Raw genomic sequence first — 25,569 nt, forward strand, 5'->3', positions numbered from 1 at the left:
TCAGTCTGGCTAAGGCTCCATTTCCCCAGGAGCTGATGTACCTCTTTAGCTCAGACACAGGGAGCCTTACTGCGCTGGGCAGACAAGGCACCGATTCCCCAGGATGCAGGGTGCTGCTTCAGCTTAGGCTCTGAGGGGCGAAGCACAATAGTGACTGGGAGGGGCAGGTAGAGCAGCTCCACACCAGCTTGGCCCCTGGGGTAGAGTGTAACAGCAGCTCAGCTTAGGGATGGTGAGCCAGCAGGTAGGGGTGGTTCGGTGGCAACAAAGCCTCAGGGATGAAAGGGTGCTGTGGCTAACTGCACCAGAGCCAGACACACTCCAGCAGTGGTTCAGGTTCAAAGATGGTGCAGTGCAGTACCCACATGGGTCACAGGGCACAGGACACAGTGTCAGCTGCTTCTCTGGGGAAAGTGCAGCCAGGTGGACACCAGCCAGCTCCCTCAGCTGACCTGAGCCCCTGTGAGGTCGGTAGGAGTCCCCAGTGGAGAGCACTACAAGTGTCCACATCGATGATGTGTGCTTCCGGGAGTCTTCTTGCTCACCTTTTTCCCACAGAGAGAAGCAACTCCTGGTTTTGAACTGATCCCACCTTGGGGATGGGGTAGCAGAAGTGAGGCACTTCCCTTCTCTATGTGTCCATGCAGGTTTCTGTGGTCTAAAGGGCGTCTGTTACTCCTTTGATGCACTTCAGCCCTGTTTAGTTATTTTCATCAAAATCCAGCAGTTTATTCATTGTTTTGGCTGTCTTTGCAGGGCAGCGGAGGACAAATATTAAGCGCTTCTAGCCAGTCACCTTGTTGACATCACTCTCTCATTGTCCTTGCTAATCCTTCTTCCTAGAAAGGCTTCCTTTTCCTAGTGGATGGTGAAAGAAGTTCTACATTGAGTGCTGGGGCTCCTGAGCTGCCCTTTCTCTCCTTTCCTGGGTTTCCTTCAACACAAAGCTCCCATTGTAACAGGTAAGGAGGTAGAGTAAGCCGCTCTAGGAAGTATCAGAAGTCATCTTATCTCAGAGGTTTCCCACAAGCAGTCTTTATACCACCTCAACTCCAAAGGCCCCACCCAACTTTGAAATCAGGCCACTACATTTGCAAGGTAGGCTCTTCCAGCTTGGTGAGGACCAGGAGGAAGCATGCTGCCAGCCCCTTTCCCTTCCCATACTTGCTATCCCTCTGAATGTCACCACACTTTTCTTTTTCCCTATGACTTACAAAACAACAAAGAAAAACTATTATAGAAAACTTTGTAATAGAAAAAGCTTCTGCAGGATACACAATTCAAAACCATATATTTTTTTTCTCTCTGTGCACCCGCTCTGTGCAATTGGCACTTATTTGAGACAGCTTCCAAAGAAAATATGTTTGTGGTTCAAAGATAAGCAGGTTTTTAGTAAACTGTCAAAAGGACATTTTTTTTTCTTCTTTACTGCCAGTGGAGAAACTCAAAAGGAAAGAGTAAGTATGAGGGGGAAGGCATTCTGAATTATACTAGAACATATATAGACTTAATTTTCTGGAAATTCATCAATGGCTAGGTATTCAAAGCTAGGGTCTCCTGCTCCTCCACCTGGAATTGGGTTTTGCCATCAAAATAATAAGGGTGAAACACTAAAATAATCACATGTAATAACTGAGACAAAAGGTATTTTTTTAAACTCATTGGAACTACCAATCTTTTAATAAAAGTCTATGTTAATTCACAGCACCAAGTAAAAAAGGAGAGAGATGCTATTATAATAAGGCCTCTGTTATCAATTATGACTGAAAATTGACCCAATAAAGATATCAGGAAATAAAGATCTACACCAACAGAAGGTCAATCTAGAACCCACAGGCCACCAGAAAGAGGGACAAGCCAGAGGGCTGAACTGACACCAGTGTCCACAAGAAAGTTACCCTGCCAGGCTGGGCACAGTGGCTCATACCTGTAATCCCAGCACTTTGGGAGGCCAAGGCAGGCAGGTCACTTGAGCCCAGGAGTTTGAGACCAGCCTGGCCAACATGGTGAAACCCTGTATCCACAAAAAATATAAGAAGTAGCTGGGTGTCATGGTGCACACCTGTAATCCCAGCTACTCAGGAGGCTGAGGCATGAGAATCACCTGAAGCTGGGATGTGGTGGTTGTAGTGAGCTGGGATCGCACCACTGCACTCCAGTCCAGTCTGGGTGATAGATTAAGACTTTGTCTCAAGAAAGAAAAAAAAAAAAAAACAAGCAAGCAAGCTACCCCACCAATGAAGGTCAAGCACATCTGTCTTCTATGGAGGAGTCTGCATTTCGATTTGTTCACACATCCTATCCTTCAGAAGCTGCATTTTGCCTCTGCCCCAATACAGTTTTTGTTAAGAACTAACAATCTAATGCTGTATTAAGGACTTTACAGAGGGAGCTGTAGATGTCAAAGCCATAAGGTCATGGGGGAAAAGTTAAACCTCTGAAGACACTGCAAGGGAAATTTAAATGGAAAATAAAATCGTGATAATAAAGGAGGTATAACCTTTTGTAACTTCTGGTTATTTTACCAATGAAAAGCAAATTCTTCACTTTGAAGCACATGAATGTTGCAATGATGCAACGTCTCTAGTCTAAAGTGAGAGAAGGGGCAGATCCATCATCTCTTTTCTGTTTTGGGAAGAAGGAAGCTAAGATATATGTGAGTTAAAATTACACAGGTTAGGAAATTTTGCAAAATCTCTTTTTTCTTCCTGTATGAAAACAGACTTCCAGCTCCCTGTACTCCTCCTGAGCTAACAGGGTAGGTTTCTTCTCAGCATTATTTCACAGTGAGCAGATGGCAGTCTGAGATTTTTTTGATAAAACAATCATCTGCCAGGGGTTGCTGAGAGGTCAGCAGAACCCAGATTAACAACTGATCAGCTCTAATGGACCATGATAGTAATAAATTCAGAGCCGGTACACAGACCTGCTACCTCAGTAATGGCAATGGGGCTGACACACACGCTGTTAACAGATGTGCACTTAATAGCAGAGTAGCTTCAATAGCTTCAAAACCTTCATCTAAGCCAAGACAAATTCTTCCATGCACATCTACTTTATCAAAGGTCTCTCTTTCACAGGTCTCCACCAAAGGGCATGTGGTTTACTTTGACCCATAGAAGAGTTCACTGAGGTCGGAGCACCAGTGTGAATGGCACTGTCATATCGACAGAGTATTTCAACATCTACTTTTCTGTTCAGACCACAATGGTACCCTCGGATGCTTTTGTTGTACAGGTACAGAACAGGTGACTGGCGAGGAAAACTTTAGCTCCCTTTCCTTGTTCCCAAAAGAACAAAAACTAGAGATTTCTTTTCTTGGTGCCTCATTTTTTCAAGAGAGATGCCAATGCTGCCTTCACAATCACAGCACCCCCTTTGACAGAGGGAATCACTTGTGCTACACCAGAATTTTACTGTAAAACTGCCGTAACAGGAAATCAGAACACTCTTGGAAAATAACAATAGCTTCAGATGGACAAAAAAAAATGTCTCTGTGTTAACTGAACTAAAACCACAAAACATTTTTCATCGACTGAAGGATAAGTAATCCCCAAAAGTCAACCACATCATCCCCTCCCATGCCCCATCCCACCAACCCTTATCACTCAGTAAAACTGACCACATGAGCCATAAATAACAGATTTTACAAAACAGTCATCACTTCCAATAATGTTTCTCACTCTCTCCTACACCCTCACTCCTTCCTGTTGAACCAATGAAGCCAGAAAAAATCAAAGAATGAGGACATTCCTTAATATAATCACAGCACAGGGATGAAAATCCAACAATTCAACATTAATACATCATTGTTTTCTAATGAACCGTCCATGTTAAAACTTTGTTTTCTAGTTCAGGATCACACATTGCACGTAGTAGTCATGTGTCCTCATCTCTTTGAATTAGGAGCAAATCCTCAACATTTCTTTCTCCTTCTTGATCTTGGCATTTTTGAAGATGCCAAGTTACTTTGTAGAATGTTCCTCCATCTAGATTTGTCTGATGTTTTATCATGATTACAGTCAGGCTATACATTTGGGGCAAGAATTGTACATAAGTGTGTTATATTTTTCTGGGTCATCACATCTGGAGGCACGTGATGTCACTTTGTCTCACCAATTAACTCACCAATAAGTTAATTATTGGTGACATTAACTTCGATTACTTATTTAAGGTGGTGTCTATCAGGTTTCTGCACAATAAAATTGCTATTTTTCCCTTTGTAATTGATGAGTAACTTGTGGGCAAATAGTTTGAGACCATAAGTGTCCTGTTCTTCACCAAACTTTTGCCAACTAGTTTTAGCATCCACTGAAGAGTCTTGCCTCAGTTAATTACCATAATTTTCTAACTCAATCATTTCTTCTATATGCATTAGTTGCCTTCTAAGACATTCCCCCTCATTTGTCTATTTTTTTCTTAAGATGGAGTTTCGCTCTCTGTAGCCCAGGCTGGAGTGCACTGGCGTGATCTCGGCTCACTCCAACATCCACCTCCCGGCTTCAAGCAATTCTCCTGTCTCAGCCTCCTGAGTAGCTGGGATTACAGGCGCCTGCCACCACGCCTGGTCAATTTTTGTATTTTTAGTAGAGACAGAGTTTCACCATGTTGGCCAGGCTGGTCTCAAAGTCCTGATCTGCCCGCCTTGGCCTACCAAAGTGCTGGGATTACAGGTGGGAGCCACCAGTCTGGCCCAGTTTTTAATCTATCTATCTGTTTATTTATTATCAGGTAGACTCATGGATTCTTATTTTATTCATTGTTACAAGCTAAGTTGATATGAGTTGAGTTTCTGTCACTTAAAATCAGAATATTCCTGAAAAGCCTCCAGGAACTTCTGAGAAAAGTGAGACAGTTTCCCTGGGCAATGCACTCAAGAGGTCCTTATAATCTTCACACCTGCCAAAGTGCTTCCTGATGCTGCCATTAAATCCCTTCTGGCCCACTCTACAAGTCCAAACTCTCTGAAAATCAGGCTCAATGAAGACAAATGTGGCCAGTAAATGGCCCCTAGATCTTTGTGGAGCAATCGTGTGAGAAGTGAGTATGGCTTTAGGAAGGTGAGGTACTTCTTGCTATATTCAAGGTTCTTCTCACTACGTTCTGTCCCTTCTCAGCAGCTTTGCTCAAAGAGCTGGGCCAGCTGCCCACTCTTCTCCCAATGTTTCCAACCATCCCCAGAGCTTCTTTTCATTTCCCTCTTATGCTTAGCTATACCTCTGGCTCTATTTGTTTCCAATGTTGGGTATTATGCCTAAAAAGACTGTGGATGATGGACTTGATGTTTTTTGTTTGCCCCTCCAGAACCATCTTCAACCTTCCTCACCCAGCTCAATCACTGAACTGAACTACATCAACCATACTAACAGCTGGATTCAGCCAACAGTGACTAATGGCAAGAAATAAGAAAGCAAGAGAGTACTGGGGTATCATTATCCCAAATTTCACCCTTTCCAGCTCACCACGGGTGGCCATACTCCTCTATCAAATCATTTTTCCATGTAGCCATCTTCCCTGAGTTCTGGAAACTCCAGTTTTCCTCTCTTCAGGCCAGAAGTACGAACAGCTCTGGGGTATGCCACCGCTGCCTGTTGGTTTATTTGAACATCATTGTGTGTTGGTTTCACTTAACCCCGACTACACATTTGAAAATATTTCCTTAATTAAACTTTCCTTGATCACCTCGCTTGAATATGCATTGTTTTATTCACAAAGCAAAAGACACAGATGAGGGTGATGATAAGGACACATCTTCAAGTGAGACATGCGGCCGGCGGCTGGCTTTGGTATTGCCATCTTTTTGTGCTTAATGATTTATGTCTGCCTTTATATTTCCCATATAAATGGAAACATAGGAAAGTAAACACTATTTCCTAACTGTGACCACATGCCATTAAGAGAAATACATCTAGCAAAGCTAAAATTTTAAGATTTGCTCCGTTTTCCTAGCGGTGAGGAAAGGTCACAAAACTCAAAGTGCCAATTTAGATAAAAGTTCATTCAGGGAGACCTAAAGGAATCTCCAAGTCTTACTTACTTATTTATTTGTTTCTTTATTTATTTGAGACAGACTCTCACTCTGTCACCCAGGCTGGAGTGCAGTGGCTCCATCTCAGCTCACTGCAACGTCTGCTGCCCAGGTTCAAGCAATTCTCCTGCCTCAGTCTCCCAAGTAGCTGGGATTACAGGCGTCCACCACCATGCCCAGCTAATTTTTGTATTTTTAGTAGAGATGGCATTTCACCATGTTGGCCAGGCTGGTCTCAAACTCCTGGCCTCAAGCAATCCGCCTGCCTCAGCCTCCCAAAGTGGTGGGATCACAGGCGTGAGCCACCACACCCAGCTGGAACCTCCAAGTATTATATAATTCACTTGTTGCCCTTTACTATGTTTTCTATACACATCGACATCAAAATCCTTCTCAATCAGACATAGTTATGTCATGATCAGGTGCAAGATCTACTGCAAGAAATTAATGAGATGGATGTTTGAATCTCAAATCAGGGAACGATTTAATTTCTAAATTTTATTATCAATCAATTCAAGGACAGATCCATCACAGTATTGCTTTCAGTCACTTGCATTCCAAAATGCAGCCAGCCAAGTGGGGTTTGGATATATTCTGCTATCTTATCAATTTACCATTGAGAGATCTGGTGATTATTGTCAGTTGACCAAGTTAACTCCCCCTAAATTGGGGAATCGTTTATTGAAATCTGATTACACACATGTGAGTGTTTGGCATCACCCATTATAACTGTCATTGTTAGAAAGTGGTTGACGATTGCTTAAGAATCCTGTCAAAGATACGCACATTTACTGAAGTCTATACCATCCTCACAAAAGCCTTTCTCTCCCAATCACTGAAAAATCAGTATTCCTGGTATAGCTGGTACTTCTCCTTTGGCAGGAAACACACAAAACAATTTAACTCAAACTATAATCAGTTACCTGTAAGTCTGCATCAAATTCATGTTTCAGGTGTGCTTCTTCTGCAGCCTCCACCAGACGCTAAAAAAAGAAAAACAAATAGAAGACAGCATTAAGGATCAGAATTGTGGCCTGAACCCCATCTCTCCATTGACCAAAAGTGACAGATTGTATCATGGTTCATACATTGTGACCTGATGCCTTTGCTCCCATGAAACTGAAAATAATCACATCAGTGTCAACATTTGGTTTCTGCCTTCATCATTCAATCAATAATTCTTCCAATAAATATTTATTGTTATGTACACATTTATACACTCACACGTATTCTGCATCCATTTACATAACAATTCAGATACTGGCCCTTAAGGCCCAATGCAGATCCAAAACCCACCTAGAATAGTGCATTCTTAGGTACAGCAGGCCCTTAGTCAAGATTTATTGCCTTGAATTGAGTCCAACTTTAAGTGGGCTAGCTTTCTTCCCCAATATTTTGGAAAAGAGTACTTATTTTAATTCCCTCAATCATTCAAGGTCAATTCTTTCTATACCAGTTCTAATATGTAATTATCAGGTGACAGTTACGTGCATTTAATGGTCCATCAATGCCACTGTGACCATCTGCAACTCAAAAAAGCAATCACTTACATTAAACGAATACTCAGCACCCACAAGAACACAATTCTTGTTATTCTTCTCAGCCAGTGAAGTTCAACACATTAACAGTCTTATGAAACCCATTTCATGATGCCTTCATTTAGATAATTACTCAACAATCAAAATCATTTTTACTTTAATTTGAATTTGCCAACAAGAAGATATTTCCTACCTTGAAAATACAGGCTAGTGGATATTGCAGAAAACTCATGTGGTAAAATAATATTTCACTGAAATTACATCAAACTGAAAGGAAAATCTTAGATCCAAGCAAAAATTTGACCATTTCTATCTTCCCATGGTCACTCTTGTATCCAATGCTGTCTCTAACTTGCTTTCTCTTGACATAATATAGGCCTGAGTTTAATAGGCCACATGTGAAAAACGATGGCATTAATATTAATTTCTAAATGGTCACAAATCGACAGACAAATGTCCCATGAATAATTATTAAATTGGATATGGAATGAAGAGGCTGAAATATATTCGGGTAACTTTAAGCAGCAGTATAGAGCACCAAAGCCCACTTTCTCCACAGGACATACAAAGAAAGAGACAGGCCAGCGAGAGACAGTGCTGCCCACAGACAGGAATTTGGGAAGGGTGGAAATGTGATTTCCCACACTATCTTCAGTTGATCAGAAGGTCAGGAAGGGCTTTTCCTTTACTGGTCAAAGAACAATCCCCAGAGAACATCAGAGGCTAGAGCCAGGAGACCTGGTCCTCATTCTCTTCTGGATGCTAACTCACTACAGGTGTGAAATCTGGAGCAGGACCCTTCCCTGTCTGAGATTCAATTTCCTTACCTGAAAATACAAAAACTGGGGACTCCAGAGCAGTGCTTCTCAAAGTGCAGTCCCACATTGGCAGGATCAGTTTCACCTGGGAACTTGTAGAAATGCCCATGCCATTTTTTTTCTGGGTTTTTCTGATTCAGAAACAAATCAAAAGTTCTAGAGGTGGGGACCAGCAATCTGGTCTAACAAGCCCTGCAAGTAGTTCTGATGTCACTAAAGTTTGAGAACCACTGGTTCTCAAAATAAATAATAATAATAAATAATAATAATAATAAATAAATAATAACTAAAATAAAAATTACATTCATCCCATTCCTCACCTCACTCCTGATGCTTGATTAAACCTCCGAAGTTTCTCAACTCTTATTTAACTTTGTAAAATCTATGTGCCAGGCATGGTGGGTTCACACCGGTAATCCCAGCACTTTGGGAGGCAGAGGCGGGTAGATCACCTGAGGTCAGGAATTAGAGACAAGCCTGGACAACATGGCAAAAACCCATCTCTACAAAACACATAAAAATTAGCCAGGTGTGGTGGCACATGCCTGTAGTCTCAGCTACTCAGGAGGCTGAGGCAGGAGAATCACTTGAACCCAGGAGGCAGAGGCTGCAGTGAGCCGAGATCACACCACTGCACTCCAGCCTGGGCGACAAAGTGAGACTCTGGCTCAAAAACAAAAAACAAAAAACAAAACTTATGTATTCCTACCTAAAATACTGTCACTTTAAGACATAAAATTCTTTACAGAAAAAAAGACATAAGATGGAGGGGATGAGAAACAGAAAAGTAAGAAGAGGAACAATCTACAAAGACCAGGTAAGTGGGCCCCACACGTTCACTGGGTCAGTCTTCCTAGAATCATCCTAGTCAATGAAGCTTGTCAGTCTTCTGGGATCACATGGTACAATCTGCAAAAATATTGTGGATCCTGACAGATGAGTGACAGGCAGTGATATATAAAAAGAAAGAAAACTATGTGTTTCAGAGAGCATATTCTCTCAATCTTTGTAATAGATTTGGAATTTCTATGCATGTATCATGAAATCAGTTATATATTGAGCTTTACAGAATGTGTATAAATATTATGCATGTCTGACTACTTACATTATCAAAACAAGTCATGCATTTTGAGCATTTATTTATTTCAACACACAAAAGTAGATTTTTAATGGTGTCTACGCACTGAGAATCTAGAGAAAAAAAGTTGATAAAATTTTTTTATCAACGTTTAAATGATCAAAAAATAAAGCAAAACTACACAATTAACAAGACAGATAATACTGAAAAAAGTAAAGAATTGGAAAGGTAAAAATAATAATAAAGTCGTGTAGGACCAACAAAAAAGAGAACAGGATGAAAATAATAGGCAAGTTGAAATCATCACAAAACAGTATGCATGAAATGTATTTCATATATATTGTATTTACATATCTGTGCATGTGTATGTATATGTATACTGTACAGTCATGCAAACTATGTAACATATTCCTATAAAACAAAACAAAGTATATTTCAACGATAAACACTGCAATACAAAGTAGGTAACAATACAAGGAGGTAACACTGGAAAGCATCTGATAATATTGAAGTAACTACTAAGAGCAGCCAGAACACTGTATTCTGTGCTGAGTGAAGTAAATACAGGAGAATTTGACCTGCTAGCAAGTTTTTATGTTCATGTTCAAGTTAAATTTCCCGCATGCCTTTTTATTTTATTTTTCCTAATAGGGAACTCTTCACGAATTTGCATGTCATCCTTGCTAATCTCCTCTGGATTGCTCTCATTTTAGTATATGTGCTGCTGAAGCAAGCACTGCATGCCTTTTTTAAAACTTAATTTACCCCACATATTTTTTTCTCGATCCATGAAGATATTTTTTCCATCATTCTCACTAGAAAGCTTTAGGAGACATGATTCAAGAAATGATAATCAACCAGCAGCTACACGTAATGATTGTTTCTTATGAAGCAAATGGGTATCCCAGAAAAGCGCTCTTCGAATGGATACGCCCTGTACACAGCACCCACCAGGTTGTCCCAACCTGCCCTCTGATGCCAATGGGAGACAGGCTTACATTTTCTGGGTGAACTCAGGGGATGCCCTCCCAAAACAGGCTCAGCTGTTGTGTAAGACAATCAGGAAAAATGGCACATCATCAAGAACTATGTATCTTGTGGAAAGAACAAAAGACAGTAATCTTTCCTCTGAAAGCAGTCTCACAAAGCTAAACAAATTAAAAGAAATGTTATATAAGTAGGAAACCATCTTCCATAGATTTACCTAAAACAGGCTGGGTGTGGTGTAATCCCAGCACTTTGGGAGGCTGAGGCAGGCAGATCGCATGAGCCCAGGACTTCAAAATCAGCCAGGGCAACATGGCAAATCCCCATCTCTACAAAAAATACAAAAATTAGCCAGGCGTGGTGGCGCCCACCTGTAGTCCCAACTAGCAGTGAAACTCAGGTGGGAGCATCACTTGAGCCCAGTACGCAGAGGCTGCAGTGAGCCAAGACTACACTACTGCACTCCAGCCTGGGCAACAGAACAAGACCCTATCTCGGGGGAAAAAAAAAAAAAAAAAAAAAAAACTAAAACAGATTCATGGGGACAGAAGTTTCTACTGTTTTTTGTTTTGTTTTGTTTTGTTTTGTTTTGTTTTGTTTTGTTTTTGAGACAGAGTCTCGGAGTCTCGCTCTGTCGCCCAGGCTGGAGTACAATGGCATGATCTCGGCTCACTGCAAGCTCCGCCTCCTGGGTTCACACCATTCTCCTGCCTCAGCCTCCTGAGTAGCCGGGATTACAGGCACATGCTATCACCCCCAGTTAATTTTTGTATTTTTTAGCAGAGGTGGCATTTCACCATGTTGGCTAGGCTGGTCTCGAACTCCTGACCTCAGGTGATCTGCCCACCTGGGCCTCCCAAAGTGCTGGGATTACACCCGTGAGTCACTGTGCCTGGCCAAGTTTCTCCAGTTAATAAAATTAAAATACATTGATTCATCATCTAACAAAGTCAAGACCATAGAACTTCAATTTCTGATGCTTGCTAATAGAAAGTAACAGCCTATTATTGACATCTCTTTCCTTAGCAAATGTCATTATAATCATCTAAATCCAATGAAATATGTTTTTAAAACAAATTTGCAGGTAAGAAAAATCCATTAAATTTGCTAATATTTTAGTTATTATATAAGACACTGCCAGTGAGCCTGGGGAAAACTGTTACTCTATTATACCTGTTATAAAGGCAGTATACTTTTAATAATAATGTTAATTTTCTTTTATATGAATTCCTTTTTAGGTCCACAGATGGGATTATACAATTGCGAATGTGGTTTTTAATTAAACGTGAACACTGGAAACAAAAATGGCTTTGAAGACTCCAGCCTTCGGAACTGAGCTTTGAGGTAAGAGAAAACAGCAGTATTGTCCACAAATCTTTTGTCCCTTGTTTAATGCCAAAGCTTTTCCTTACTCAATAAAAATGATAACGATATACTGGAATATACATCCTGGACTTGGAACAAAGCACCTATAAGCTAAAAGGTTGTAATTCATGAGTTGATGCACATTTCACTGGCTTTTTATATTTCTATATAACTCATGCCTTTTAGGTGAAATAAATACAAACAAGAGCCATCTTTATAAATAGACAATGCTAGAAGCCATAGACCACGGATAGTATTTATAGCTTTGGTAAAGGCGAAGCTGCCAAGGGGAATAGCAGGGATATTAAAGCATTTCATTTAAAATCACATCTTATTTCTTGTTACAATGATCCTATATATATCCACACGACATTACAGAATGCACAGTGTCCCATTTCCTCCCCACAACACTTAAATCAGGACTAGCGTTAAAGACATGGTAGAGGTCAAACTTTCCATCATGGGCCAGAAGGAGAAAACCGGACACTATGTCTAAGTAAAAACTGGATCAGAAGAAGAAAATGATTCTTTTGTCCTCATGTATTTTATGTTTTTGTTCCTGGCCATTTTGGCTTAACAAGTGGAGAAAGGAGAGAAAGAAATACACGGTGAGAGGTGGGAAGGTAATGGAAAATGTTACTATACTATCAAAGTAACTTAACTGCTGGACTCCTGATTTCATCACAATGAACAAATTGTGTACAAATAAAGAAAATTTCAAATAAAAATCCCTAAAATGGGGGGAAGGGACAATTATGAATGAAAATCCTCAAAATATAACAGAAATATAAAAACCATATGGAATCGCAATGTAAAAAGTTATTTTTATTTCTTATGTTAAAGCTAAAAAACTTTGGGTTATAAAATGCTTTTATAATGGGCTGTTGGAATTTAATAAAGATTTCAAAGCACTTAATACATTTAGTGGTTTTCATTTAATGTTTTGCAACAACACACTGAATACTCATACCAGGCTTTTTACTGCCTTTTTTCTGGAATGAATACATAATTCTTTCTCAATTAAGGTTTAAGCTCAAATGAGGGGAACTCAAATCTATAATCATGAACATGGATTTGGGCGACACAAAGGGTTATCTTGGAGTTAGTTATTGAATTGTCATTAATACCAGAGTTAAAGATCACATGACTCTTCCTTTGAATCAACAAGAGTTCAATGTGTAGAAAAATGGCCAGAGCAGTCAAGAAATGGTAGTAATACTATCACAACCATACCCAGAGCGGCATGGTTGAACTGTTACCCTAGATTCAGTGGCTTTTGCTTTAAGGGCAAGAGTTTGATGGAGAAAGAGTTACACCATTTGTCCATCAGTGTGTACCTGGGACTAATGCTATCCCAGCAGCGTGTTACACAGCAGGGCTTGAACTTGACGTGCTGACAGTCTACAGAAGTGAAGACAGAGGAGATCTAAGTCCTCTCCACAGTCACAGATTTCAAACTCAATCAATCACGGATTAAAATGAAAAATCTCTACCCTCATGAAGGGCACTTAGCACATCAAAAGATGTTTCCAGGAACCCTGGCAAAATCAGATTGATTTGTTTCCCGGACTTATTTCAAACTCTTGTCTTGTACCAAGAGTCAGAAATCATCCATTTAAGAACTGTTATATTGGAGAAATTAAGTTGTTCAGATTTACATTTTCATTCCTTCTGGTGTTGAGATTCCTTTCCCTCTGTCCTTGGGATAGAGTTTTTTTTTTTTTTTTTTTTTTTTTTTTTTATCACTCTGTAACAGTGTAGATTAATCTTTGCTGCTTTGTAGCTAGAGCAATTGGATGAATATTTCCCGAAGTGTCGGATGGGTACCAACAGTGATCCATGAAAAAAACATAAGATGGTTTACAGAATGTTGAGGGACACACAAGGAAAATAGCTATTTCAATGAGAAGGGACAAGTGACAAAGAATGCTGTCAGGAAGCCAAGGAAGCTTCCCAGAAGACATGACATTTAAGCTGAGCTCTGAAGGAGAACAGGAAGGATGCAGGAGAAAGAGAAGTGCTGAAAGAACATTCAAGCCAATAGGAACATTTCACACAAAGTTTTGGAGGTATGAAAATGTTCTGGAAACAGCAATTAAGAGAAATATTCTGGAAACAGCTAGTGCTCTGGGACCTACACAGAGGCCACGTCAATGACTGGATGACCATCAGGTAATAAACCAAGGCAAAATGAAAAACTTGCAGAAATGGACACAATTAGACAAGAAGAAAGCCAACACACCTTTCCCTGCCACCCTGCAATGCTGCAACTGCAGTTAGAGTCATAGCTGAAACCTTAATAATATTCAGTAATCCTTATTGATACAAATGTTTTTATTTTTCGATTCCAATAGAAATGGCACATATAAATCACCAACTATCAAGATGATCATTTCTTTGGAGAAACACAGCTTTTAAGGAGGTTTCATTATTTCTTTGTTCCTGTAGAAGAAATAAGCTTTGTTGCACATGAATGAACATTTTGTATAAAATGACCTTCTGCCTGAAAGCTGCAAAAATTGCTTCTGCTTTAAAAATGGCAAACATTTCAAAGTGGATTATAAAAGCTAATCTATAAAGTTTCTAGAGAAAGCAGGTAACAGAACAATAGAGAAAACACATCGTGTGTGTATGTGGGGAGCTTTCTTCCCTTCCTTCACTCCTCCCCTTTCCTGTCTCCTTCAGATTGTATAAGGCTACACCGGCCTTTTACAAGACAAAATAAGCCTGGAGTTTACATCAGAAGACACGATCACAATCAATAACAAATTATCTTTGTTTCCACAAGAGATACCTGTTATCAATTTGAGGCTGATTAAATTCATACCCATTATCAGTGTGGATGGCCAATTTCCAAACCAAAGCCATCACATTCTACATCTAAGCCTGCATTTGCCAAAGTGCAACATCTGCAGAGCTGCTGAAGATGGAAACACCCAAACTTTATTCAAAGGGCTGCTCGAGGGCCAAGGCAGCTCAGGGAGAAATAGGAAGAAGAGACAACCTTTGATTTCAGCCCAAGTAATTTTTCCAAATGACCCAGTGTTTTAAATAATGTTCTTCTGCTTACTTAGCTCTCCTGGGAATGTTTTAGAGTTGATTATCAAAATCAAGGCTATTTAACCATGAAACTTAAAAAGTCCCCTCAGGACCCTTCAGTTCTGAGGTAACTGCACTATTTCCTTTGTGGACAATGGAACTATCTTTAACTTCTCAAGGGGATAGTCCACAATGAATGGGGACTATGACATTATGTCATCTGAGGCATGAGTCCCCAAACCCAGCACGGACCAGTACTGGTCAGTGGCCTGTTAGGAACTGGGCCGCACAGCAGGAGGTGAGTGGAGGGTCTGCAAGCATCACTGCCTGAGCTAAGCCTCCTGTCAGATCAGCAGCATCAGACTCTCATAGGAGCACGAACCCTATTGTGAACGGCGCATGCAAGGGATACAGGCTGCACGCTCCTTAAGAGAATCTAACTAATGCCTGATTATCTGAGGTGGAACAGCTTCATCCCAAAGCCATCCCCCATGGAAAAATTGTCTTTCATGAAACCGATCCCTGATGCCAAAAAGGTTGGGGACCGCTGACCTGAAGGATGAACATTTGTTCTCGAAAATGAAAGAAACTTTCCTATCACCGAGGCCTCTGATTGCAGTGAATAAAATTCTGTTCCAGCCCTTAATTATACCTTTCCAGGGCTTACTCAGATGGTATTGACTAGAACTCACAATGGCAGAGTATTGAAGGTATTGCCCAACTAGGCAAGGAAGACAGGGACATCTGCCCCAGATAAGTCACAGCCAACATAACAAGGTGTTGGTGCCGGTAAGGAAGCCTGTCCTGCACAGAGTTTCTATTCCTGGTTGTATCACTTTTCTATCACTTCTGATTAATTCAGCAAGTACTTGTTGAGAACCTATTAGGTAACAAGAACATCACCAAGAACGGAACCTCAATAAATACATAACTGAGTCTTAGGCCTCAAGAAGTTTAAGTTTGGGGTACATTTTGTTACAGTAGAGTCAGAACAGGTCTCAGAAATCAAGGACAAGAGTTTGAATCCAGGTCTTCCTACTCACCGACTCTGGGTAAGTCTTAACTGAGTTCTGGGTTTTCTAATCTGATGGACACAAATAATATAACCTTTAGTCTGTACCTCAGTGTGTGAATCTGGTAAGAACATATATACAAAAATTTCCAAAAGGATTCCACACAAGTGTAAAATATTATTAAGACAGGGTAGAGGAAGAGACAAGATTTTCCAGCATAAAACAGCTTGATTGAAACAAGGAAACTTCACAGAGTCGCTGCCTCCCACGGTTGGCTCTCATATGCGGAGAACTTGGAACAGCTCCCCAAGTTCACAGTTACATGGAGGTTATGTGAAAGTTAATTCTGCTGCCAAGAAAAGGACTCCAAATCTTGTGTTCGAAAACACAAGGCTATGCATCTGCTCCTTAAGGGCGGGTTTTCAGAATTCACCACTCTCTTTTTCAGCTCCAGAGGTAAAATCTGTGATCAGTGAGGCTGAAAATGGAATGAAGCAAAGGCCTTTATGAAACGGTTTGACTGATGTCCTCAGAATGGCACAAACACAGAAATTAAACTGTTTGCCAAAGCAAGCTCCTTTGACAGATGGCACCTGTGAGACACTGGACAGGATGGTGAGTGTGGCAGGTAGCTCCTAGACCCCAGGCCCCAACTATGGCCAGGGAAGAAAATTTTTCTTTCTCCTTGAAAATGAAATAACACTAACAATTTCCATGTCCATTCAGACTTTACCTTCTCAAGATGGATTTTTATATAAATTTGAAGCAGAGAAAAATCTGTTCCAATTCCCTTGTTGTTCTTTCCTTCCAACTATCCATCCAAATGCTTACCAGGCAACTTCGGTTTGGGAAGGAACATATTGTGTTGGTCCAGGCAACAGCCCCGAGGTCTGACAACCTGAATTCAAATCCTGCCTCCAGCAACTTTATAATACCTCTCTGAGTCAACGTTCTTGGCACAGAGTAAATGTCCACTAATGTTATCTCTTATTGCTGCTGCTGCTGATGATGATGATTAATTATGTGGGAAGAATTACGCTAGGGGATGATGCTATGAAGATAATGGCATTCTCACACAGTTCAGCTGGGAGGGGAGGCAAATAATTAGATAATGTGGTGTGGGCTAGGAGGGCCACACATGATAATAGCAAGTATTGAGCTTCACACTCCCTGGCCTATGTGTCAAGCTGTCCTACATGCTTTAGTCATCGAATCCCGTGAATCCTCACAACTGCTCTATAAAACAAAGCACAGATACCATCCTAACTTTACACCAAAGGGAAACCAAAGGGAAGAGAGGTTATAGCGGTGTGAAAACCAAGGGCATAGAGCACCAGTGCAGGAACGCTCATAAATGATGCAACAGTGAGCTGGGGTTAAAGGATGAGTGGAAGTCAGCCAGGTGACCGAGAGAGGTGACGGCGAAGGAGCAGCAAAGGCTCCAGGGTGGGAGCCTCCTCTGCCTAGTCTCTCCTGTCTGCAGAGCTGCAGGTGTGGAATGGGAAGGGGGGAGAGTGCAAAAGGGCAGGCAAGTGGGGCTCAGATAAGCAAGGGTGTTGACCTAGGCTAAGGAGTACTGTGGCCTGCGTGCAGCGGGAGGTCTCATGGGGCATAGGACCCACGTGATCAGACCTGAACTTTAATTCATCTTCAAAAGTAATCTGGTGGCAGTGCTGAAAAACTTAGAAGAGGATAAACCTGAAACAGAGACTGAGGCAGACAGACCACTTGCTTTAATGTCATTTATTCCACAAATACCTTAATCTATGAGCAATTCCTGTGGGCTCTCCCTCCAAAATATACCCCATGCTTCACTACTTTTGTCATCTTCTCCCCTGTTATATTCCTAGTAAAGCCACAGCCATCTCTTCTCTGGAAACCCTCAGCATCCTAACAAGTGTCCAGTTTGCACTCAGTGCCCTGGATCCCATTCTCCACATGGTTGCCAGAAAAAGCCTTTTAAAAACAATTCTGATGGCAGTGCTCCCTGTTTGAAACCCACCAGTGACTTCCCACTAATCATGACTATGACCCATAAGGTCCTTTGATCTGGCCCAGTACCCTCAGATCCTGACTCCCAGCCATCTTTCTGGCCCCAGACCACTATCAACTTGTCTCTGTTATCCTGCTGTTCTCTTGACCAAGGATACTCTTGTCCTAGATCCTTGTATGTTTGGCTGCCCCCATTGGTCACTCTGCAGCTCAAATGACTCCTCCTCAAGGATGTCATCCCCATCCCCTAACAAAACATTGACACATTTTGTGCTCAAAGCAGCATTGAGCATATGGCTAGTGCTCAAAATGCAGCTGGACAAATTTAAAAAATATCTATTACTCACCCTACTGGGTGCCAGGCACTGTTTGTCTGGGAATATAAGGTTTATAAGACACAGCTGTTGCCCTCAAGCACATTAGAGTCCAGGGTGGGAAAGAAGCGAGCAGGCAACTGCAACACACGATAAAGGTTCTAACAAGAGGAAGCAAGGAATTCTACGGAACACCAAGGGAGCAACTAGACCAGGCTTACGGGGTGCAAGGAGGCTTCTCATGTATGGTACAAGAAGGCTTCTCATCTACACTGAAACCTGAAAGACAAGAGCTAGCCCAGGAAACAAAGGAAGGGCCTTCCAGAATGAGGGAACTGCAAGTGCAGTGGCAAAAGAGGGCAAAAGAGGGCATGACATGTTCAGGTAATTACGAGTGGCTCGGCGTATGAAGGTGATGTGGAGGGGAGCCTGTGTCAGGGCTGGGGAGCTAGTGAGAAAGGAGGCTGGAGAGTTTTAAGCAGCAAAATATTATTGATTATTGATGTTATCTAGATGTTCTCAAATGAGCAAAAGGTGATCCAAGACAATAAGGAGAAAGATTGAAGACAAAGCATCTGAAAGTTATTTAGGAAGAGGAATCTACAGGACTTGGAGGCCACCAGGATATAGGGAATAAGGGAAAAGGCAGAGTGACGGAACTATTAGGTGGGTGCAAAGGTAATTACTTTGTACCAACCTATAGTTAGGTGTCCTTACTCACTACCTGATACTGCCTCCAGGGGGTGTCTAGCAACAGTCAGAGAAGGAGCTGAGCTCAGGAGGAACGCTGAATGGAAGAAGGGCTAGCAGGTATGATAAAATCTCATAGTAAGACCAGGCAATACAAGCACAGAATGTTTTTAAAAGTGAAGTCCATTCAATCTTGTGACTAAGGGTGTGTGTTGGAGAGTGCCTGCTGACTCTCAGCACCATCTAAGCTGTGCCTTCTATGGTAGGGCTGGAGGCCTACCACCACGTGCTCTTGACTCCCTTGCCAGCAGGGATCCAGGTCAGATTCTTGAGAGGGCTGCAAACTGAAAGAGAAGAAACCAATATTCTCCAGTGAAGTGATGGGCATGTACGTGGGCATCTGCAGATGGCAGGCATCTTTGGTCAGTCATTCAGACACACTCCCACGAATTACCCACTCGTGCTGCAGACACCGGAGATCGTTCGTGGTGGCTTCCTGCGACCGCAGCACTTCCTAGATCTGTCAACTCAGACAGCAGCTTCCCTGACCCTCACTCCCTCAGTTTTTCTAACTATCAAATAAGCCTTTAATTCCCTTTATTAAACCCCTGCCTACTTGAAATGCCTCAAGATATTCCTTAAAAAGTAAAACCTAAAGGGTTTTTGTTTTCTAATCAAACATGACTGAGTGATCCACAGGGTACCTGTGTAAGAACCACTTCAGAGCACAGGAAGGGGCAGGGGCCAAAGTGCACAGAGCAGTGACAGTGGGAGGGATGGAAGTTCGGGACAAAATATCCAGATTCCTATATTGAGAAACCGATTTGGGCCATAGCAGGAAGAAAATGCAAGGTGAAGGAAGGCTTTAAGATGAAAACATGCTCATAGCAATGAAGGTAGTAATAAGAACTGCCCTGGGAAGCCCCCAGAAGACCCAGCTCAGGGCAACTCCAGGATCCTTCCCAGGGATCCGAAAGCCTTTGAGCCCAAGCCTCCAATTCAAAGGACCTTAAACTTAGACTTTCCACATTATTTCCTGAAGGGATCACAGATATAGTCATAAAGATATCATGGCACTGGAAGGAAAAGCTGTTTAAGGTTGCCTCCCTTTCCTGGACCACACAGACTACAGTGCATTATAATTTCTTTCTACTGTATCCTTAATTTGCTTAGGAAGAGACCAATTACATATATAATATAGGCATGCTTTGTTAAAAAGCAGCAATTTGTGAAATGTATATATTTAAAACATACCACAGTTTTCAACAAAAGCCAAAGTTGACAAATGGGATCTAATTAAACTAAAGAGCTTCCGCACAGCGAAAGAAACTACCATCAGAGTGAACAGGAAACCTACAGAATGGGAGAAAATTTTTGCAATCTACTCATCTGACAAAGGGCTAATATCCAGAATCTACAATGAACTTATACAAATTTACAAGAAAAAACAACCCCATCAAAAAGTGGGCAAAGGATATGAACAGACATTTCCCAAAAGAAGACATTTACGCAGCCAACAGACACATGAAAAAAAGCTCATCATCACTGGTCATCAGAGAAATGCAAATCAAAACCACAATGAAATATCATCTCATACCAGTTAGAATGGCGATCATTAAAAAGTCAGGAAACAACAGGTGCTGGAGAGAATGTGGAGAAATAGGAAGGCTTTTACACTGTTGATGGAACTGTAAACTAGTTCAACCATTGTGGAAGACATTGTGGTGATTCCTCAAGGATCTAGAACTAGAAATACCACTTGACCCAGCCATCCCATTACTGGGTATATATCCAAAGGATTATAAATCATGCTGCTATAAAGACACATGCACACGTATGTTTACTGCGGCACTATTCACAATAGCAAATACTTGGAACCAACCCAAATGTCCATCAGTGATAGACTGGATTAAGAAAATGTGGCACATATACACCATGGAATACTATGCAGCCATAAAAAAGGATGAGTTCATGTCCTTTGTAGGGACATGGATGAAGCTGGAAACCATCATTCTGAGCAAACTATCACAAGAACAGAAAACCAAACACCACATGTTCTCACTCATAGGTGGGAATTGAACAATGAGATCACTTGGACACAGGATGGGGAACATCACACACCAGGGCCTGTTGTGGGGTGTGGTGGGGGAGGGATAGCATTAGTAGATATACCTAATGTAAATGACGAGTTAATGGGTGCAGCACACCAACATGGCACATGTGTACGTATGTAACAAACCTGCACGTTGTGCACAGAACTTAAAGTATAAAAAAATAAAAACCATAGTTTTCAACTGTTTTGTCATTTGTTCATTCATAACATACCAGGGCCTTGAAAATAAAATCCAAATGACCTGAGTCACCTGATTTCTGAAGGACCCTGTGTAATAGGACCAAGCAGGCTTTTACTTCTCCAAGGGGAAGTCAACCACATGCACTTACATGTGAAGCTGATTCCAAAGGAAATCAAGAACAAATAATGAAAAATAAGACTATTCCCCTGACTTTGGTCCCTGAACATTTTACACAAGTCCCTGGTTTCTATTAATACCACACTGGTAGCTTCAGGGTCCTCAGAAAAAACCTTCCTCCCCCAGTGCAGAAATAAAATCCTGAGGCCAAGACTCTAAAATCTGCCCAACACTTTCAAGAGATGACTGTCCAACTTGAAACATGGGGCAGCAAGGGAATCAGCACTGGCATGATAGGATGCACATGAACTTCTGAGCCCCAGGGGGCTGAGTCAAACAAGGGCCTGTGTTATGAATGAAATGTATGTGCCTGAAACTCACTTTTGTTATTTTTCCCCTCTAATTCTCATACATTCCTCTTGAATTCAAGGAATGACATTTTCACCCTCTGGAACCAAACTTAGCATTTTAAATTTCCAAGGATGAGAAGCTAGCTTAAAGGATAAGCTGGCTCTCCCATTTTTAATGCCCAGGTAATGAACTGAAATTACACACAGGGTTTGAATTTTTATGGAATGTTATTCATACACTCGACTCTCTCAGCTTCAATTCTTTCTCCTTTTTCAACCCTAATTATAACTTTATTTCAAAATCACAAAGAAATAAGCAGATGTATGAACACATGTGAGTGATAAAAGATTTGAGGATTTTTTTTTTTAAAGAAAAGACAGAGCTAATGAAGAAGGACTAAACCCATTTTACACAGAAGTAAGCTGACAGTAGAAACTGAAATTCCCTGGTGTCTATACAATGCTCATCTGCACCCCGTGCATGGCTCTGGAGGCCCATCGTGTTTTGCTTGTATTTTCCCCTTCTCACCCTACATCCTGCAGCGGGGACTCTGGCAACTCTCCAAGGCTCTGACATGACCAGAGTGGAGTCTTGGTTCCAGCACAATACTCCATGCTCCCCTCTCTGCCACCCACCCTCTTCTTTCACTGTGAAAAAGACACACAGAGAAATGGTAAACCCAACAAAAATGCCACTTTGTGAGTTAAAACAGTTGAATATCAGCAATTCCACATAGCTGGAGTTAATTGATAAAATATATTTGAACTTTAGTGGCATTTAGGTTTTTAAGTTTCCCCTTAACAGTCCAAAGGAGCTGATGGCTTGTTCACTCTGAGGTGCCGGCTAAGAAAACCAAACCCACGCCCACAAGCCCATCTCTGAAACCCTTAGGGCCAGACATGCTACCCTAGGTCAGGATTATTTGGATTTCAGAAAGGTAAAATGATACATATTTGTTACAACTCATCCCCAGAGAGGTCGGGGCCAGCACCCCATCATCAAATATTAACATTTCTATAGTAGACAAATAATTATTCATATTAAATATAATAAATAAATATTACACATATCCACATGTCAGTTCAGGCCAGGTTTTTCCACCAAACATGTCATTAAAAACCTTTCAATTTCTTGGGAGCTTTCTTGATTTCAAAATTGAAGATATCAGAGTGTGAACCTCCCAATACTTGAGCAAAAAATAAAGTGATGGAAGTTTCTTGATTTTGTGTTTGATGACCACAAAGTTTTCTGAGTCCTTTGGCTCAGCTTCTACTGCTAAAAAATCACAAATTTAAATGAGTATGAATAGATCAAATAAATGTCAATGGGAGGAGAGATCTTACTGGAGTGATGAAAATTGAAGAGAGGAAAATGCATGCAATGTGATGTGCATCCATGACCACAGTGTGGAACAACTTGGTAAATTTACTAAAATCATATATAATTTGGTAAATTTACTAAAATCAATGAATTGTGTACTTAAAATAAGCAAATTGTATTATATATAAACTACGTACCTCAATAAAGTTGTTAGAGAAATCAATGGAAGACATTCAGAAATGTGACTTAATATAGTAGTTTTCAAATGTAGAGGCCGGGCGCGGTGGCTCAAGCCTGTAATCCCAGCACTTTGGGAGGCCGAGACGGGTGGATCACGAGGTCAGGAGTTCGAGACCATCCTGGCTAACACGGTGAAACCCCATCTCTACTAAAAATACAAAAAACTAGCCGGGCGAGGTGGCGGGCGCCTGTAGTCCCAGCTACTCAGGAGGCTGAGGCAGGAGAATGGCGTAAACCCGGGAGGCGGAGCTTGCAGTGAGCTGAGATCCGGCCACTGCACTCCAGCCTGGGCGACAGAGCGAGACTCCGTCTCAAAAAAAAAAAAAAAAAAAAAAAATCAAATGTAGAAACCCACTGATGTACAATATCATCCTATTTTCTCACAGTAAAGTGTTCCTAATAATGTAAAATGGTATGGTCACTTTGGAAACTTATTCAAAAGGTTAAATACAAGAGTTACCATATGACCCAGCAATTCAACTCCTAGGAAAATGAGAACCTATGTCCACACAAAAACATATACACAAATGTTCAAAGCGGCATCAATCATTACGGCCAAAAGGCGGAAACAACCCAAACGTCCAAGAACTGACGAAGGGATCAACAAAATGGAATGTATCCATACAATGGAATATTATTCAGCAATGAAAAGGAGTGGAGTACTGAGATGTGCTACAGTGCAGGTGACTCCTGAAAACCACAGGCTCAGTGAAAGAAGTCAAAGAACATAAAAGACCATGTACTGTATTATTTCATTTGCATGAAATGTCCAAAAAAGGCAAATCCATAGAAACAGAAAGATTTGTGGATGCCTAGGGCTGGGAGGAATGCTGAGATTGAAGGATAAAGGTTAAAGTGTATTAGTTTTTTTTTTTTTGAGTCGGGGGTGAGGAAAATATTCTAAAACTGATTGTGGTAATGGTTGTACAACTGTGAATATACACACACAAAAAAAAAACCCCACTGAATTATATACTCTAAATGGGAAAATTGTATGGCATGTGAATATTTCCATAAAACTGTTACCAAAAAAGTGTCTTTAGTATATTAGAGTGGAATGTTGTTTGGTGTTCTTTAATGGGTACAATGAGTCCTTGGCCACCAATAACTTAGTGGGTACAATCCACCTCCACAGAATGTGCCACTGTGACAGCCAGTCAACACGAACAGAAGAAAAGTTCTCATCCACTCACTAGAAGATTAGGCAAATCTGTGGAGAGACTGAAATCTTCTTTAAGCATTCCTTACATATGCATTGGATTCTTAATTAGCATCTTTTATGTGTCTTTAGCACAACGACCCATTTCAGATTAACTAGCCGAATTACTGTCATTTGCAATAACTGTGAACAAGAAACGCCAAATAAATATTATTGAGATAAAAGTAAGTTAAATATATTTTTTAAATCCTTAGAAGTGTGTTACATTGTGAAGATTCAACTACTGGCATCTAAGAATTGTAAGTCTGATGGCATCTAACAGAATTCTAGGTCAATCCAAAGGTAAAATACGAATACTGCTAATTAAAAGGGTTCTCACTGCTCGGGGAAGTAAATACCAAATGGAGAAAAAGATCATAGATTTGCAACATTTTGAAAGGCTTATAATAATTTATTACTGTTTATAGCCCACCTCATTCCAAAAACGATTTTCCCATTACTCATACGCTACATGAAGATATGTTTAATTAAGAACGTCTAATCTTAAGGGGCATGAAGCTAATTAGTCAGAAAATATTTATTAAGCATCTACTATGCGGAAGAAACATGGCTACACACAGAAGGGAGCTATAAATTACTTATCACAGTCTGCACTGTAGGAATTTGTTGTCACATCTAATAATAATCAATATAATAACTACGCCTAATGCTATTTGCCAGACTTCAAATAAGAGGTCCAAGTTATTAGAGTATAAGGGTTGAACAAGAAAGTGATGACTTCCCACTACTGAGGCCAGGAAGACCACAGAACAGACAGAATCTGAATGAACTTTCAGATGCAGGTTCGGAGGAAAGAAGGCAGATGTCCTAGGTGGGAAAGGCTAACATGCCCTTGGGGAATGGAGGGCATACCTGTCTGGGCAGAGAATGAGATAAGGGTGGAGAGGAGAGCTGGGACCAGCCGGACCATCAGTCTAAGGGCTGAGATTCATCCTAAATAAAATAGGTGTCAGAGGAAAGGTGACCCAGGGTGGTCAGAGGCTGGGGTCCAGTGGGGACAGCAGCTGGACAATGGGAAAGAGATTATGAAGAAGTCAAGGCCCTGACTTGTCCAGTTCCTCAGGCCCACCAGCGGTCACTGACAGCAGTGTCCACACCACTGAGCACATGCAGGTGGCTTGCCTGCACAGTCACGGCTCCCTATCACTGTCAAGGCAAATCCCACC

General features: G+C 41.2%; 1 protein-coding gene across 1 annotated transcript in view; it reads right to left on the bottom strand.

Annotated features, from left to right (window-relative positions):
* Positions 1-25,569, bottom strand: part of CACNA2D3 (calcium voltage-gated channel auxiliary subunit alpha2delta 3) — a 958,661-nt gene that overhangs the window by 680,088 nt on the left and 253,004 nt on the right. Inside the window, exon 4 of the mRNA XM_023189561.2 lies at positions 6,952-7,011. Coding sequence (XP_023045329.1) covers positions 6,952-7,011 — 60 coding nt within the window. The remainder of the gene's footprint in view (positions 1-6,951; positions 7,012-25,569) is intronic.

This window comes from Piliocolobus tephrosceles, chromosome 2 (assembly GCF_002776525.5).
Source record: "Piliocolobus tephrosceles isolate RC106 chromosome 2, ASM277652v3, whole genome shotgun sequence".
Lineage (NCBI taxonomy): Eukaryota > Metazoa > Chordata > Mammalia > Primates > Cercopithecidae > Piliocolobus > Piliocolobus tephrosceles.